This window comes from Sinohyriopsis cumingii, chromosome 4 (assembly GCF_028554795.1).
Source record: "Sinohyriopsis cumingii isolate HCF-2022 chromosome 4, ASM2855479v2, whole genome shotgun sequence".
Lineage (NCBI taxonomy): Eukaryota > Metazoa > Mollusca > Bivalvia > Unionida > Unionidae > Sinohyriopsis > Sinohyriopsis cumingii.
Window position 1 is genome coordinate 94,079,300 of NC_142964.1, and position 19,529 is coordinate 94,098,828.

Here is a 19,529-nt window from a genome sequence, read left to right on the forward strand (position 1 = left end):
GTCTAAGACTACCAGGAACCGTTTATTGACTCAGGAGTCTATGACTCCCATGTCTAATTTTGATTTAATAGACGCCGCAGACGCGCTAGCGATAAAAAACTTCAGAGGTGTTTTTATGAGGGATCAATTACCGGCGGCACCAAGGAATATTGAAACCGGCATAATTAACCTCGATGGGTCCTCCGGAGCGGGAACTCATTGGGTTGCATACGCGATTGATCCGCGTGCGATCGTCTATTTTGATTCATACGGGTTAGCCCCGCCGAACGAGTTCATGCGGTATATCCGGGCGTGTTCAGCCCCGGTTTTTTATTCCACGCTGCCAACACAGCAGTTAAGTGACCCACCGATATGCGGCCGTGAAGTATTGAACGTACTCGCGGCGATTTCATCATCGCGAAAACCACCTCATGTGGTTGTAAACGAATACACTAGTGGGGTCGTAGAGGCCCGGCGGGTTGTTGTTGTTGTTGTTTTGGGGTTTAACGCCATTTTTCAGCACGATAGGCTATACATGGCGGCCAGTATTAATGGTGGAGGAAGAACCCGGAAAACCCCGGAAAGAACCACCGACCCACGAGAAGCTACTGGCAAGCTTTCTCACATGCCCACATTGGCTGAATCTTAGACTCGAACCGCCGCAGACAGAGGTGAGATGGCAGTGATCCGTAACGAAGAGTGCTTTAGACCACTCGGCCACTCGGGGCCCCCCCCCCCCCCGGCGGGTTAATTAGAAACGCTGTTTTTTTTTTACAATAACGATGATTGATATTTGGGGACGACCTATTTCGGCGCTGAAAGGATCCACGGAAACGCCCGCCACCGATGACATAAAAAAACTAATCGAGGATGAAATCGCTGATACGTTGAATTTAACAAGTGTTGACCCAGGTGAAATAGTTGTATTTCAAGACCGCCAGGGTAAATTGAAATCCAGTAATGTGTGGCTGGATGACGTTTTAACACGACGGCGTGATGCCGCCGAGGACACTATCGCGCTGTATACCAGCGACGGACGACTCAAGCCGGGTGAACATCTGTCGACGATAACATTAGTCAAAGACGGTTTTATAAGGTTGAATAGATCGGTGACCGAACTTGACGCGCAGGTGAAAAAATCTGTCACCGAGGTGAAAAAATCTGTCACCGATATACAACTCACTACCGCTAGTTTTTTCGGGACCCCGACGGTAACCGAACCGAATCTTGCAACAATAAAAAATACTATTTCGGAGTTTACAACGCTGTCGGGCCAATTTTACACGTTACGAAAAAATGTTAACAGGATCGATGACAACTTTGATAAATTCTTTGGTAAAAAAAATACCAAGCTGGATGAAATCACAACAACTATAAATGATATCACTGCGTATGGACAGGAAATAAAAACAATCAAAACTAATGTTGCAGCGAACAAAGGGAGTGTAGACGTGCATGAACGGGAAATAGAAATAATCGGCGCTAATGTTGCAACGATCATAAATAATGTAGACTCGCATACAGGGGAAATAGGAACGATCAAAACTGATATTGTAGCGAACAAAAGGAATATAGACGCGCATACACAGGACATAATGACAATCAGAGCTGATATTGAAGCGAACAAAAAGGGTGTAGACGTGTATAGAGGGGAAATAGGAACGATCAAAACTGATGTTGCAACGAGCAAAAGAAATATAGACGTGTATGGACAGGAAATAAAAACAATCAAAACTGATGTTGCAGCGAACAAAAGGAATATAGACGCGCATACAGGGGAAATAGAAACAATCGAACTTGATGTTGCAGCGAACAAAAGAAATATAGAAGCGCATACAGGGGAAATAGAAACAATCAAAACTGATATTGTAGCGAATAAAAAAGGTATAGACGTGCATGAACAGAGAATAGGAACGATCAAAACTGATATTGTGGCGAACAAGAATAATATAGACGCGCATGAATGGAGAATAGAAACAGTCAAAACTGATGTTGCAGCGAACAAAAAAGATGTGGACGCGCATACACGGGAAATAGATACACTCATTACTAAGGTTGCAGCGAACAAAAAAGATGTGGACGCGCATACACGGGAAATAGATACACTCATTACTAAGGTTGCAGCGAACAAAAAAGATGTGGACGCGCATACACGGGAAATAGATACACTCATTACTAAGGTTGCAGCGAACAAAAAAAATGTGGACGCGCATATACAGGAAATAGATATACTCATTACTAGGGTTGCAGCGAACAAGAATAATATAGACGCGAATTTGCGGAGAATAGAAATAATCGGAACTGATGTTGAAGCGATTAAAGACGGACTACCGAAAGTAGCAGAGCAATTCGAAAAAATAAAAATCCCTCATGAGAACATCATCAACACAGTATACACAATTCGGCATGGATCATTCGATTGGACTCCTACACAGAATACAGTAAATACTACCGCAACTGTTAAGGGCATTTATCGATTGACACTGGTTTCAATGATGCAGTTTAATATATTATCGTCGAGTTCATCCGGGTTTAACAATACAATATCAACAATTATAGACAAGAACGCAACTGAACAGTTTACAATTTATGCCGTTGATGGAAATTTAGCCCGGGCAAACATCACATGGTATGTGGAATTTGTAGCGAATCTAAGTAATTAAAAACACTAGCTCTTTTAGAATAAAATGACCACCAGGGTAATTGAATCAGAGGTATCACCGACGTCACATCAATATCGATTCGATACCGCAAAAGAATTCTCCGCGAATTTGAAAACGCTTTCCGAACAATACCGCGCAAAAATAAAAAAATACCGCAGAAAAATAACCACCATCGACGCGGTCGTGTACTCGGTGTCGGGTATAGTAGCTGGCGCCGGTGTTATTTTATCCACGGTGACCACGATAGCCCCGATCGCTGTTCCAATCGCTATCTCCGCGATGACAACAATTGCTGGAGTCGCCAACGCAATCACTAAAAAGATATCATCGTGTTTTCAGAAAAAACTCGACGAGTATACAGTAAAACATCAAATAGTATCCGACGCGTACTCGAAATTATCCGGGTTGATCTCGTTATCGATTGATAATTTGTTCATATCCGATGTTGAATTCTCCACGATGGTCCAGTTGTATAGCTCCGCGATGTCAAAAATCGAGGATTTTCAACTGGAAGCCGGAACCACCTGGTTGTTGAAATTAGACACTAAAAACAACGAATAATAATAATGTCGCTGAACCCCGAAGGGTCTCAATTACTTCAGCGGATCGCGGAAAACACCACTCCGGTACAAACAAATATGATATCGATAACGTCAACGAAGCCAGAATTCAGTGTGAACTTCCCGTCGCCGGTTCCAGTGAAGGAAATAGCGCTGGCAAAATTGCGAGTATATCACAGTTGGCCTAATATTCGAGCGGACGCATTTAACGGACAACAACCTAATAACTCGCTGGTTTTTGCACGGACAAATAAACCCGATGGGACCCCAGACTGGGAGGAGGTTACAATACCAACTGGGTCATACCAAATAGAACAAATCAATAAAGAATTTCAACGCAGGATAAAATCGATCACAGGAAAGGAATCAAAAATAGCTATTACGGTTCATGAACCGACGTTATCGTCGACGATTGAAATAAGCACACCGGGGTATATGGTTGATATCTATAACAGTTCAATAAGAACCATACTAGGATGGCCTGAGAATCCACCCGCGGACACCCCCCCCCATCAACTATCCTCAGACACGATAACGGAGATGGTGGTAGGCATATTGCTCCATACAACGTAAATATTGCATCGGTGATAGCGATTAATCTAGTGTGTGATGTTATCGAAGGGAGTTATCAGGTGGATACCAAGCAATCAAATCAGGCTCAACAGGGATATATCCTTTATTCGTTTTCACCAACAGCCCCTCCGGGATTTTTAATCGTTGAGAGTCCAATTAATCCGGTCTATATGCGATGCCATGATCGGTTTTTAACGAGAATTAATTTTAGAATTACCGATCAGTCAAATAACCTAACTGATCTACAAGAGGAGGAGTTAGTGATCACTCTGTTTGTAAGATCATAGCAGCAGGGGGGACGATGACATCGACGCGGTCGTCGCTGTGCTTACCGGACGCTGACGACGCTGGGATCGGCGCGCAGAAGGTATTAATTAAACCAAATGACGTACGGACGATCCCCCCGACGACGACGTCGTTTTTTTTTTACCAGGCGCTGACGACACCGGATCCGCTGAGTGCAGAAAGTACTAATTAAGCCAAATGACGTTTGGACAAAATGTCGGATTCGCCCCCCCTGCTGCTACTGTTACCATGGCAAATAGCTAAACATGTATAGAAGGGAGCATCCATTGTAGTATTCATACAGTGAGCATTCATTATCTGTATATTGCACTGAAGTGACCTTAAGTTAAAAAGAAAAACAATTCTAAATTTATATTTCAAAGTATTAATGTATTCTGGAAAATAACAGTACTATATTCATTGGGAAATACAACCTAGTGGTATCATTTAACATGTGTTTTATAATTCAATTTGTTTCTGGCTGTACTCTTTCCTCAGAAATACAGTGATCGTATTTTCAGTGATTATTTTGTTATGTGCGTTCTTAACACTGCATTGAGCTACACACGCCATCTACATTTTTTTAAGTATGATTGATAAGGGAAAGAACATATAAAACATCAATTCATTTGGATCTATTTCATAACAATAGAGTTTGGTATGGAATGTTACAATTTTATTTTTGTTTCATTCTAGTCTGGTTCCCTGCTTCATATGCTCCCTCCGTTGCCCTAAGCAATACAAAGTCAGGCGAATACCGATGCCATATTATCACATGATCAAAACAAATGTCCTCATATGCAGAGATTGAGTTAATCTATCGGCAGCTTCTTGTTGTTGTTGTAGGGTTTAACGCTATTTTTCAGCACAAGATAGGCTATACATGGCGGCCAGTATTAATGGTGGAGGAAGAACCCGGAAAGAACCACCGACCCACGAGAAGCTACTGGCAAGCTTTCTCACGTACCCACATTAGCTAAATCCAAGACTCAAACTGGCGCAGACAGAGGTGAGATGGCAGTGATCCGTAACGGACAGTGCTTTAGACCACTCACCCACTCAGGGCCCCCTCTATTGGCAACACATTTATTCCTTTAATATTCTGCTTTTAATGACACAATGTGAACTTTACTAATACTTTCGATTTGAACTATAGCAGTCATTGTCTTGTGTTCAGGGAACCAGACTAGTTTCATTCATGCACACTGCCCAATTAATTATTATCATTACTAGAGTTTATTAAATTGTTGAAACTTAAATAGCTCTCCCAAGCTGACATCAAGTCAAAGCTAACCTTGTGCTGAAGTAAAGCTCAGGACGTTCCACTACCATCAGAGCGGTACTGGATGGCTACTATGGTGTGTCCCTGGTAAAGGCTCTTTATACTTTATACCAATTGCTTTGGCACTAAATAAATAACTTGTGTTGCTGTACCATAAAACACCCATCCAAATCACAAACAGATCCAGTGTAGCAGAAAATTAAAACTGGTGGGAAAAAGGCAATAACTCTATCAAAACTGGATCTGAAAAGATGCCCTTTAAAAGGTATATTAAAGGTTACAGACAACTCCCCAAACACATTCCATACAATTATTTGAAAGGACTGCAGAAATTGTGTAATTACATGAATAATGGATAAAAAGGCAGTTGGATAGACAAAATTTTGATTACTATAGGGGCTGCACTTTGAGATGTGGGACCCTAAAAATTTCCAAAGCAGCAAATAGTCTGCAATAACCTGAACTTTTGATTTACAGTATCAATGACAGTAATTAATAATTTCTACTTTATGATTGGGAAGCAATTCATTTATCATTCAATTTATATTCTGGTACATAAAGATTTTCTGCCACGTACCAATCCTTATATATTGATATGTGTGCATGTGTTTTGAGAGTTTTAACATAGCTTTAACAATTTCTAGTCATATCACTATGATGTCTGCAGTGTGGCAGTTTATAGTGATTTCTACCACGACCTCGTGCATCCAAGGCAGACACTCTAACCACTAGGCCACCTTGGATATGTTGAAAATGGTGAATAATGAAACATTCTGTTTTAACAAAATGTAAGACTATTTCAGCAATTTTTTATTTAAAAGCAGACCTGCCAACCCTAACAAGACTGTCTCAGTAACGTAGTTTAATTTTTGTTTTGTAAGTCTGACCAATTGTCACTAAGGTGTAACAAAATACCATGTGAAGATGGAAAACATTTATTTAAAAAGTCTGGAATTTTAAACTGATGCAGCGATGGTAATGATTATGTTCAACTGAAAAGTCTATAAAGTACACGTAGACCTTGTTTACCCCTAGTACAGTTGCATGAACTTCAATTCCAAACCCTATGGAGCTCTATGGCTTGTTGCAATCTCTGAACTTTACATAGTTCTTGGAATTTATTTCCATTTCAAATGATGACATCTCCCATCAGAAGACATACTCAAATCAACATGTGATGTTCTATGAACATAATTGTGCCCCTGCCTTCTTTTATTCACAAGGTTCACAATACTCCTTTTTATTCTGTACTGATTATTAACACTTTTTAAGGGGCTTATATATTCCCTTTCAGCTTCAAAACAGATCACTCTGATGGGCGCCATTTTTTTCTTCAAATTAAAATATCAACAGTTTGATCATGCAGGCACTTTGCATCCAAAAATATGTGCAGTGAAAAGCCTCTGAGGTACTACTGTAAAGCTAGTCTGGTTCCCTATCTAAGTCTGATAAATCTAACATGACACCCAGATCAATATATTAAAAATACACAGACAAGCCAATTATCCAATTTTACTGCAACAATCTTATTTCTGAAGCTTTTCCTTGTATTCCATAAATCTGTATTTCAAGGCTCATTTTCATAAGACTTAAAGCAAAATCAAACAGACTGGCAGGTCTGTGAAAGTTGAACAAAATTTTAACCACATTTATTTCAGTGGATAATAAATACTGATGGGATTTATTTTCTTTATTCCACACCAATTGCTAAAAGGCTAACCTTTCTCTACTGCTAAAACAAACAAGTATATGGCATATTTAAGAAATTGTTGAAGTTTTAAGATCTGATAATTACGAAAGCCTAAATCACTAAGACTGTTACAACATGACTGGTCTATCAGGTAAGACTGATATACTTACTTATTTTATTGTCTAAATCTCTGCGAGCACAGCTAGCAATTCTGAACTTCAGTACTGGAGTCACATTTCTGGGTTCTACATTCTAAACAGATCAAGAAAAACAAGTAATAGATACAGATGACTTGAATGTATACTGCAACACTATATGTATTTATTTCACAAGTTGCAACTTATGTATTACATATATTTTAATTGTACATTTGTGTAAACTATCAGGAGCAAAAAGCACCCAAACAAATATACAAGCATGACAGCTCATACTGCACTTCTCCCTCAATAACTCTCAAATGACTGGGTTCATAAACATTGACTGCAGTGTAGTAGAAAGCATGAGATAGCGAGGGAGACTCAAATTTGGTTAAAAGTTTAATGGAAAAGAGGAGTGGGGTGCTAACAACTTTTGTTGACATATTAAAATTTTCCATTGACATAAACAAATATACATCACAAATTTAAATAGTTAATTTGATGAAGTCAATTAAAATAAATAATAACGAATAGACTTTTAATAATGATTTAACTGATATGCAGTATTCCAAATTCATGAATCAGTAAAGTTGGAGTTGTTTCCCTTTTCAGGCCAGAATATATGTATCCATTGTAAGCATGCACCAACAAACCAAAGCTTGTTACCAAGAATTACACTCAACTGAAAAAACTAAAACCATCAACATTCAGAGCCAAACCCCCTTGCATAACTTTACTAGTTATAAAAAAATGCATGAACGCGTGTAGTTTTGAAAAAGTCTAAGTCAAAACTTGACTCATCACAACAAGCATCACTTTAACAACCATTTAAGATAGACTGGTTCATTAGTTGTGGATGTCTAATCAAATTCCATGAAAAAATAAAACTGGAAATGTACACATTACAGATGCACAGTTACATGTATATGTAGGTGTTAGATACACATTACAACTGCATAAATACATGTATATGTTATATGCAAGTTGAACACATAAGAGTTGGACAATTACGTCTATTTATGTTCAAGTTGAACACATAGTTGCATATTTTACATGCACATTTTAGGTTTGCAATGTACACACTACAGCTCCATTTATGCACAACAAAACAATACTGAATTGTACAAGAAAAGATTTAATACATACATTGTAAGAAATATAGGATACATGAGTATATGCATTCAGTCTCTTTCTCTCCTCTCCTCTCTCTTTTTTTCTCTCAAACATGCCACTATTCATTATTATCAATATTCTACAACATCAAACTCATAACTAAAATAACTTCAATACTTAATTAAAATATAAAAAAAATATTTGGCTCTCATTGTAGGGGTTACTCATTGGCTAGTATCTGAATGTAAAAGCCTGATTCCCAATCAGTGCTAGGCTGATCCCAGCATTACAGTGTATTCTGGACTGATCCCAGCTCAAGTAGAATTGGTGCTAGGCTAATCCCAGCTCAAGTAAAATCTGTGCCAGGCTGATCCCAGCATTCAAGTGTGTTCTGGGCTGATCCCAGCTCCAGGATAATTGATGCTAGGCTGATCTCAGCATTAAAGTGTAATTTGGGCTGATCCCAGCTTCTGTAGACTGTGCTAGGCTGATCCCAGCATTCAAGTGTATTCTGGGCTGATCCCAGCTTAAGTGGACTATGCGCATTTCTGATCCCTGCATGTTAATGTAGTCTGGGTTGATCCCATCTTAACTAAATCTATGCTAGGTTGATCCCCACATAACAGTGTATTCTGGGTTGATCCCAGATTCGTGGAATAGAGCTAGGCTGATCCCAGCATGAACAAAATATTCTTATTTTTTCCTATTTAAAACTGTGAAAGAAAGTATTTAACGGGCATGACCTTTACGTTATTAATATAGCTTATGAGTATCCAATTATGGAAAGATCCCATCTTAACTAAATCTAAGCTAGGCTGATCACTGCATAAGAGTGTATTATGGGTTGATCCCAGATTCATGGAAGAGCTAGGCTGATCCCAGGATGAAGAAAAAAATTCATATTTTTTTTTATTTAAAACTGTAAAGAAATGTATATAATGGGCATGACCTTTAAGTTATTTGCATAGCTTACGAGTGTCCAATTGGGGAAAATTATCATATCCCATGGCAGCCTCATATGCATGAAGAAAGTAAGGGCACAACCCACAATGTATTCATTAATGAGTGGTGATTGGGGTGGTGGCATGCCAGCAAAAATCTGTAAGAAACATTTGATGTCAAGACTCTAAATCCATTGTCTACGAATCAAAATGCTTTTCGTTCCTTCTTTGTCCACCGTTTTCCCTGGCACAAGATCAAAGTACATTGGTGTCTCGTCCATGTTAATAATAAACTTATTGTCAAACTTGTCCTCCACACGTCTATCCATCACAAACTTGTGGAACGAAGCAATCTTTTCTTCCAAATCCTTTGGTAAACGTTGGGCAAGAGAGGTCCCGCTTCTGAGCACAAAGTCATGTCTTTTCATGAAACTCTCTCCCAATGAACGACTGGCATGGAATTTGCTCTCCGGAAATTCTGTTGAGACAAGCTCCTTGGCATATATACATATTCCCTCAACACTGACTGGAATTTGTAAATCATGTTGAGTGAGCACCCACTGAGCTATCTTATCATCCATAGCTTGTCCACATGAAATGGGTCGTCCACACTTAGGCAAATGTCCGTTCAAGTTCAGATCGGCAGAAAAGTCAATTTTCATCCAGGTACTCACCGTGGATTTCAGAATCTTGAATCTGTCTGCTGTAGGTCTAATTCCCAGACATGTTGCATTGTTAACGATATCCTGCTTTTGCTTTAATGTATAATGTTTATAGTGACCACGTACAGAACCAGGTGGAGCACTCTTGGGTTCAAGATAATCAGACTCATCATCTAGAGCAGCTTTCTTCGTAGGCGGTTCTTTTTGTGATGCATCCTCAGAATCATTAATTCGAGGTCGCTTCTGTGGACGGCCTACTGGCCTCTTTGAAGACGATTTCGACAATGGAGAGTCCCTCCACGAAAAGGCAGTGCTTCCTCGCTTGTTGCATAACGTATGATAAACTTTTCCATCAAAATTATTACAGTACTAACAATATTATGTTTCACAACGACAGCTATCCAGTATATAAACTTTTGATAGTGGTGGGTATTTTATTTATACTTTATATTTGAATGGCTTGATTGGCTAACAAAAATATGATTGGTTGTCAGTGTAGACATTGTTACACATGAAACCACTTCAAACAGGTGTGACAGTTATGGCTTTGATTAGAAACCATGACCCCTGCTTTATATTATTAAACAATACATCGGAGAGTCGGTATGGATTAGTAAAATTCATTGGCATTGTGCAACAAAACAAACCCCTTATCCCTGAGGCATTATATACCAAGGTTTAAACATAGTTATTGTTCTATTAGTAGTAAACCTCTTTGTAGACAATAAATATTGATTGTGGTGCTAAATGTTCGGTACATCGTGTGCTCTTTTAATGAAATCCAGATGGCTGCATTTTATTTCCGAACACACGTCAAAGAAATCCCACAAGTTTTATTATTAACAATTATCACCTAGACACCTTGAAATCTCCAACATACCGGTACATCAAAACAATCTTTGAGCAGTCGATTGTTTCGAGTCAGCAAGCTCTACTCATTTTGAAGCTACTCTCGGCTAGGTGGGGAGAAAAAAAGAGAGAACCACAACAAATAGACCTCCTTTATTTTTTTAAAAAAAATACCAACATATTAAACACGAAGACTCGTATATTGCAACTTGCTTGTTATTTTTACCCTTCCTGTGCGTGCATACAACACTCACCCCATATGGAGCCTCTCACCTTTGGTGCTCTAAGATTAGCCATCATACATGTACTGGTATTTCTACTCTCGATACTAATGTTTCTGCCATAAATATCTTAAAAATTAAAATTCCAAAATCTTTTTATTTACTTTGCATTAATATTTTAATTACACAGAAATTAAGCTTGCACGCGTTGGTAATGTAGATTTTAATGATCACCGATTAGCAGAGGGTTAAACTGGATTGCAAGGTTATATAGTAATATGGCAGTTCTTTTGGAAAATACGCACACAATCGTGGCTCTAATACATGTATGGCTGTGTTTCCTGGTGGATGGACATGTATCACATAGACAAAATAGGCAAGTAATGCCTGTTTTTCATTCATTATCCTTTCCATGGTGCTTGACAAAATACTTGTTTTACTTCATGGCAGCACGTCATAATGTGAGCTAACGGTAACTTCGTTACAGACATGGAGGGGGGGAGAGATAAATCTATCTTCAAATGTATGTTTTCGGACACCTAATTAAAGAATTTGATATGTATTCGGACGACAAAAAAAGTAATTATTTTTTGCAGTCCGAAAACACACGGTAAATACGGTATTTACATATTTATTGAATTTCTGCAAGGAAAGAAGTGTTTGGAACTCAAGGCAATAAATACAGATTTTAAAGTAGGTGTAATACAATTAGTGCTAATTAGTGCTGATAAACTGCACAGACCCATATCTGCTGGGGTATTATGCATTGGGTCTGTACCATTTGCAGTTGCACTTGACTTGTAAGCAAGCATATATGGTACATTATCCATCCAACTAACCGTGGCTTTAACTATAAATCTTAAGACTGTTTCATTCCGAGGGATGTTAAATCTCCTCTGTGAAACCACTGTGCAAAATTATATAACAGCCCATTCTTGGAAACAGAAGACACAACCACAATACAAAACAGCTGACAAATATTTACGCTGTGACTGTGATCTTATCCATTTAATCCACCATCCACATGGATGTCTTTGTAAACTACTGAACTTTTATGCTAATTTTTATGACAACACAGTCCTGGAAGTGATTAAGAACTATTAGATGAGCTACACAACCATTTGTCATTAATAACTGAATTCAATTCTGGCAATAAAATAACAAATTTTCTACTGACCTTGACCTTTTACCTGCTGCCTCATAAATATCTGGATACCATTTATTCCCATGCAGTGCTTGATGTTTCGATGCAAATCTTTCAATGAAAACAGAAGACTCAACCAGATCCAAAAATCTGAATCACTGACAATCCAAACCTTTGAACAAATGCACCTGGACCGTTGACCTTTTCATACAAGCATACTACGATGTTCATAATAATGATCCACTAATGAAAACTAGTGTTACTGGACTTACAAAAAGATTGAACCAAAAGTTGATGTTGGCCAGCTGGATGACAAGACATTGTGACTGCTAAATCTCACCAGAAGAAACCAAATCAAACAACCCAAAACTGGAACAAGAAGTCTGGGATCCCAACTACTCTGCATTCTCTTGAGGTTTACTTTTATTATTTAACAAAATCAAGTCTAAAAATACTTTATTTAAGGATTCTGCAATGTAACAAAAGAATTTCAATCCAAGCCTATAAATGTTTCCTAAGCATATGGTTCAGGCTGCAATGCTTACCAACATTTTGAAGCATGTATTTGGTTTACAATAAATGAAAGGAGGCTACTCAATCAAAACAATTAGAAGCCCAACCAACTCTCTCATTGACCTGTTTGTGTTAAAGCACAGCTGACATGTTTTATAAAGTGCATGTCATACTTTTCTCAACTTGCTACTGCTCCATACACTGTATGGTGTTATTAGGATGGGATTGAGTGTGTTAGACATACTGCTCCATACGCTGTATGGTGTTATTAGGATGGGATTCAGTGTGTTAGACATACTGCTCCATATGCTGTATGGTGTTATTAGGATGGGATTCAGTGTGTTAGACATACTGCTCCATATGCTGTATGGTGTTATTAGGATGGGACTGAGTGTGTTAGACATACTGCTCCATACGCTGTATGGTGTTATTAGGATGGGATTCAGTGTGTTAGACATACTGCTCCATACGCTGTATGGTGTTATTAGGATGGGATTCAGTGTGTTAGACATACTGCTCCATATGCTGTATGGTGTTATTATGATGGGATTCAGTGTGTTAGACATACTGCTCCATATGCTGTATGGTGTTATTATGATGGGATTCAGTGTGTTAGATATATCTTTGCTGAATATATCTGACAGTTGCAGTAAAACATCTCTAGCATCACTGTGGCATCTTTTCCAACTGCTACATATATGTACATGATGAAAAATATCTACAATGTAACTGAATGTAATGCGCAAGGGATGTGTTTAAGTGCTAAATATAAGTACTAAATTCTTAAAACTATCATCTCAAATGATTGCACCTTCACTTATGTATATTTTCAATCTAAGTATTTCCACAGGTATTTTTCCAAACAGGCTAAAACTGGCAAAAGTAACTCCAATACATAAGAAGGGAGATCTTTCTGATATGAATAACTATAGACTTATATCAGTTTTATCTTCACTTTCAAAGACATTTTTGTAATGAATTTAGAAACTACCTGGAATCATTTAATTTACTACACTCATGACAATCAAGCTTCCATGAAGGACACTCATGCCAGACTACACTAACTAGAATGGTGGATGATTGGTTAACAGCAATAGATCAAGGCAACCTTGCAGGCAGTGTTTCTGGATCTTTCAAAGGCTTTTGACCTTGTAAATCACAAAATCCTGCTGGAAAAGTTCAGCATATATCAAGTTAACCATGAAAGCTTAATTTGGTTTCAATCTTATCTTGAAGGCAAACAAAAAGTTTCTATTTTAAAATAACTTTCAGATAAGAAACTGATAAAGCTGGGTGTTCCACAAGGATCAGTTCTTGGACCATTGCTCTTTCTGCTGTACATCAATGATTTACCATATAATACTGAGCTATCCACCACCAACATGTTCGCAGATGATATGACATTGTATAACATTGGATCAACAGGCCATGAGATTAGCACTAAATTAAATAAACATTTGGTGAAAATTAATAATTGGTGTGAACACAATGGTATGAAGATAAATGCAGTCAAATAAAAAGCCATGATCATAGGTAGTCAAGCAAGAGTAAAGTTGAGAAAAATTATCCAAAGTAATGATAAAAGGAATGGATATACAACAGTCTGAAAATGAAAAACTACTTGGCATCATGATAGACTGTGTCTTGTGCTCAAAAATACAAACTGATAAGGTCATTAAAAAAGTTAATTCATTGCTTTATCTATTGAACAGAATAAAATAATATCTCTCTCAAGAACAAAAAAAAGATATTCTATAATGCATATATCATGCCACACCTAGAATATTGTTGTTCTGTCTGGGGTAATAGTGGTATAGAAAATCAGGAAATATTACTGAAATTTCAAAAAAGAGCAGCTAGAGTTATTCTTGATGCTGATTTAGATGCACCATCAACAAATCTTTTTAAAACCCTAAAGAGGCTTCCATTTCAGCAGAGAACTCAGTTTCAGAAGGGTTTACTAGTCTCCTGATTATCTTAAATGTAATTTTAAATTTGTTAAAAATGTACACATGTATGATCTAAGATCCATCTCAAACAACAAGTAATACTTACCTAAACTAAATTCAGAGTTTTAGAAGAAGAGTTTTGCTTGTTCTAGAGCCAAACTTTAGAGTTCCATACCACCTTATATAAAGTCAGTTGACACATGCCAAGCTTTTAAAAAGCTTCTTAGTCAACATCTACAGAAACAATCATTTGTATGATTTTGTTTAATTCAGTATTACTACTTTTTACAACCTTGTTATCATGTACTCACCTATAATGTTTTACACATGTTCGCTACTACTATTTGTATGAATCCTGTATGTACTCATCCTTCAATCCTTGTACATATTTTATTTGAAATTGTGTTTCTTTAAAATAAAATGTTACTAATCAAAGATTCTATTATCAAACATGTTTTCTAAAAGGTAAGTTTAAAGAAATTGTTATCACCATTATCAGTAAATGAAGCTGATATGTGCACTACAACTTTCGTCAATTTCTGCTATTTCCTGGTGATGCCTCATTCCATGTAAAAATCGTACATACTTTATGAAGGAAAAAAATCACAAATCCTACTAAACAGACATCTTAAGCAGAGATGTGGAAATATATAATTTAACAAACATTTCCTATGTCACTAATTCACACATGCATATTCATTTATGTGTTTGTGATTTGTAAATGTTTACAGGCAATACACTAAACTAAGCCATTTATATGTGCAAACATTGCAGCTTTACATGTAGCATATTTTACTCATTACCTCTTGCTGATCAGCCCAAGCTTTTCTGAGTCGCTCATGAATCTGACAATGCATTTCATCCTGAACTTGTCTTCTGTACTCCTGTAGCAACTCCATTTGTTGCTGACTCAGCAGAAACTGAAATGGTTCAAAAACACATTAGAGCAAAATTGATTTATTTTTGTGGCACAAGAATTCATTATATGTAAACAATTTATTCATAAATATTTATCCCTTTGCCAATGGAGCACATTTGGTGTAGCCAACAATATAAAGACTGGTATTGAGAAAAATACCAGAACTTTCAAGCATGAAAATTAGGTAATGGTGACCTTTTTTTAAGCATGGTTGAGTTGCTCTCTGTGCCTTGCATCCACATACAAATTTTCATGTGTAGGTGGAATAGGTCTAAGATACTGAGGGTATAACAAATACCTAAATATTATTAAAGCCACTCAAGTATGAAAATTAGGTCACTATGATATAGTTTTTGTATGGTTGAGTGCTTAAGACACCTATAGAAACAGATAGCTCAAACTCAATTGTGTCACAATGACCTATTTGTATATACTGCATGATAATTCACCCCTCATATGCTTTCACACTGCAATTTTCATGATTATGGGTGAAAACTGATATAAGATACTGAGAATATAATGAACAAAAAAAGCAAAAGTAGAAAAGTAAATCTTGCATGACAATATGACCTAGTGTTGATATGATATGTTTGACTTACTTTCTATAAAATGCAACCATGTACCAATTTTCATAAGCGTAGGTGATGTATATAAGCATGAATAGGGTTTAATGGCACATCTGCACAATCCTGGCTATACAGTTCTGAGTAAGTTAGGTATCCCAGGAAAAAACATATAAAACATACACAAAGTGTTATGTATATTTGATTTAATTTATATTTTATCTAATTGTTTGTTTGTTAGTTTTCATTTTTTTATATTCCATTACATGCTATTGAGGTACCTGCTGGTGACAAGTGGTCAGTGAACTATCAAATTGTAGTTCCAACATCATACAGACAGGAAATACTTAGTCTGGCCCATGAAACTCCTTTGGCTGGTAATTTAGGGATTGATAATACTTATCACAAGATCTTGAATTACTTCTATTGGCTAAAAATTAAAAGTGATGTTTGTAAATATTGTAGATCTTGTCATACTTGTCAAATGGTAGGAAAATCCAATCAGAGGATACCTAAGGCTCATCTGCAACCTACTCCTGCATTTGACAAACCATTTAGCAAAATAATGATAGATTGTGTTGGTCCCTTACCTAAGACCAAGTCAGGCAAACAATACTTGCTGACCATAGTGTGTGCATCAACAAGGTTCCCAGATGGAATTCCTTGGAGGAATATTAAATCTAAAACAATAGTAAAAGCTTTGATAATTTTTTTTACTCAATTTGGCCTTCCTGAATCTGCCCAATCTGATCATGGGTCAAATTTTAGGTCTGGAATTTTCCAGCTAATTATGCTTGAATTTGGCATCCAGCAATTCAAGTATAAAGTGAAATTATGGTTTGACAGATCTACAATGGAGAGAACTTTTCTGTCTGGTAATAGTGTTCTGTCTCTCTTGCTCATTCTTCAAATTTTCTTCAGATCAGGTATTATGGCCCTTACAAAGTTAGGAAGAAAATGAATGAGTTAAATTATAATAATAGTACCCCTGGGATGTAAATAAATTAAAGGAGTACCAGTATACTGAGAGAGATAGCCAGGTTAAACATGCAGTTAATTCAGCTTTACCTGTCCCACTCAGTGAGGATTTAAGCAAAGGGATGCAATCGGAGTCTACTGATTTTGGAGTAATAAATCTTCAGAATTCATAAATTATGAATAATCTGGACCAGAATCTTTCACATTTGCAACATGAAAGGAATGAACATAAACAGTTATTATTTTTTAATATGAGCACTTATTTCCAGATGTTCCTACAAGAACAAAATTTTCCATGACGCTGAAATTGTAAATTCCACACCTGTGAAACAACATCCATACAGGAAGAACCCTGAAGGGTTCACCAAGTACTTTTCAACATTTAATGAATATGATTACCTCTGCATATCAATTTTCATTAGTGTAGGTGTTATAGAGTCCAAGATGTTTAGGATCTGATATACAAACAGCTAAGAATGCAAAAAACACCCCCAAGTAAGCAAAAAATTAGGTGACATTGTCCTAGATTTGGTATGATGAAATTACTTTTGTCAAGACGTATTTACACACCAATTTTCTTCAGTGAAAGTGAAATATGATCCACGATACTATGGGTGTAATAAACAAATATACAAACAAATGAACAAACAGACTTGTAATTTGAAAAATAACATTATACAACTTCTTAAAAATCATGCGCTCTTGAGTAGCAGGGTTTTCCGAAACAAAATGTAAATTACTCAACGATGAAACTACTTTCTGTGAGCACTGAAACTTTCCTGAGGCCCAAACAAACAAAAATTGAGAGATCAAATTTAAAATAAGTTCTCTGCCGAAGTAAATGGAAAAGTATATCCATGCTGCACCTTATTGCTGTTTTCAGCAGCTCCAGGTACTGACCTCAAGACTATCTGGATTGAGAGATGCCATCATTGCCTCATACAATTCTTGTCCTGTTTGAAGATGGGCCACTTCTTGTCTAGTCCACTTCTTTTTGGATACACACCTTCTCTCTGATTAATTAAAAACAGACCATGAAAAGGATGTCTGGGTAAATAATGAAAACATTCTGTGGCTTATATTTTCTTTATCTGAATCTGTTAACACAGGCATGAGCATGATACTACCTATGAGTTGGTTTTATCTATATAACAGGATAAGGCTTTAAAAATCACTTATCCACCCTGAGCCCTGGAGTAAGTTGCACATGCCTGTGTTAACATATAATAAAGAATCTGAACATGCTCAATGGCATCTTTTTAGGAGTCATCAAATTCCCAATTTCAGTAATGTACTTCTTAAATTTTTATTCCCAACTGGTAATTTTTGCTTTCCTCCCTACACCCAAAATAGTATGCATCTAGGCTCCATTCCAATCACTCAAGGAAAATCCCTCACTCTTTTGTGCACTTAGATAATCATGTAAGTACAAATACAACATCTATCATGAACATACAGTCAAATAATGTTAAACAGCAATAATAATTGACCTCTGTGTCACATTCAAATACAACCACTAGCTATTTTGTTTTGTTTTTTAAATAGAACCCAGAATTTTAACATTTTTGAAGCATGATATAAAAAGTCTGAAATTTTAATTTGACAAATATTACCCATTTTACAAATTTTATTTCTAACTAGTAACTTCTGCACAGTATACTGACTTGGCAACCTATCACGACCCTTTTGATTTCTTTGGATGAGACAATTCCAGACCAGATTTTAAAAAATTCATTTTTCAACAGTATAGCTTTGTCTCGCTAAGCCTCTTGATGGCCAGAGATAAGACTTGGGTAATGTAAGTAATCCAGATGATACCAGTCTCTCGTACCAAAATGACACTGATGATCTGAGCAATGAATTTTATATAAAGCTATACCGATTAATGGGCCATACTCATAATCGGGTCGATTATTGGAACAATTGGTATAATCAGTATCAGCAGAAATAATCGGTGCCGATGTAAACAAATTTCCAAAATATAAATTTAATCATTACATTCATCTTGACATGGCTTGAATTTTAAATCAGAATTAAATAGTGGAAATTAAGGAATAAATATTTGATTTGGGGGTTAATTGAAAGACAGTATATTCTTAAGAGTAAATACTTTTTAACACGCTTGCTGTAAACTACCGCTGATTGTCTGCGCACATTAAATTATCAATGCATGCACTCATCCCAATCACAGTGGCCAACCAGCCAATGAGGCCTCGTGTGGCTGTTGAACTTCCAGCAAACACATTACAGGGATGGTCCTGGCTTTTGAAAAGTTGTCTCCAAACAAATCGCCAATCAATATTTTGTTGCCAATTTTCAAAAAAATGTCATCAGAATAAGTAGTGAATACTTTTCCAAGACTATTAATGTAATAGGCAATGAAAATTTAAAAAGATGGGATAGTTATTACTTTATTAACTAAACAATAAATATATACATCCATAATATTACAAAATAAATCATTAAATGAGTGTTTTGCACTACTTCCATGGTCTTTGCATTGGGCAT

General features: G+C 36.8%; 1 protein-coding gene across 1 annotated transcript in view; it reads right to left on the minus strand.

Moving 5' to 3' along the window:
• Positions 1 to 19,529, minus strand: part of LOC149801693 (uncharacterized) — a 102,330-nt gene that overhangs the window by 29,060 nt on the left and 53,741 nt on the right. Inside the window, 3 exon segments of the mRNA XM_089956835.1 lie at positions 7,203 to 7,284; positions 15,365 to 15,481; positions 17,922 to 18,034. Of these exon segments, the coding sequence (XP_089812961.1) occupies positions 7,203 to 7,284; positions 15,365 to 15,481; positions 17,922 to 18,034 (312 nt within the window).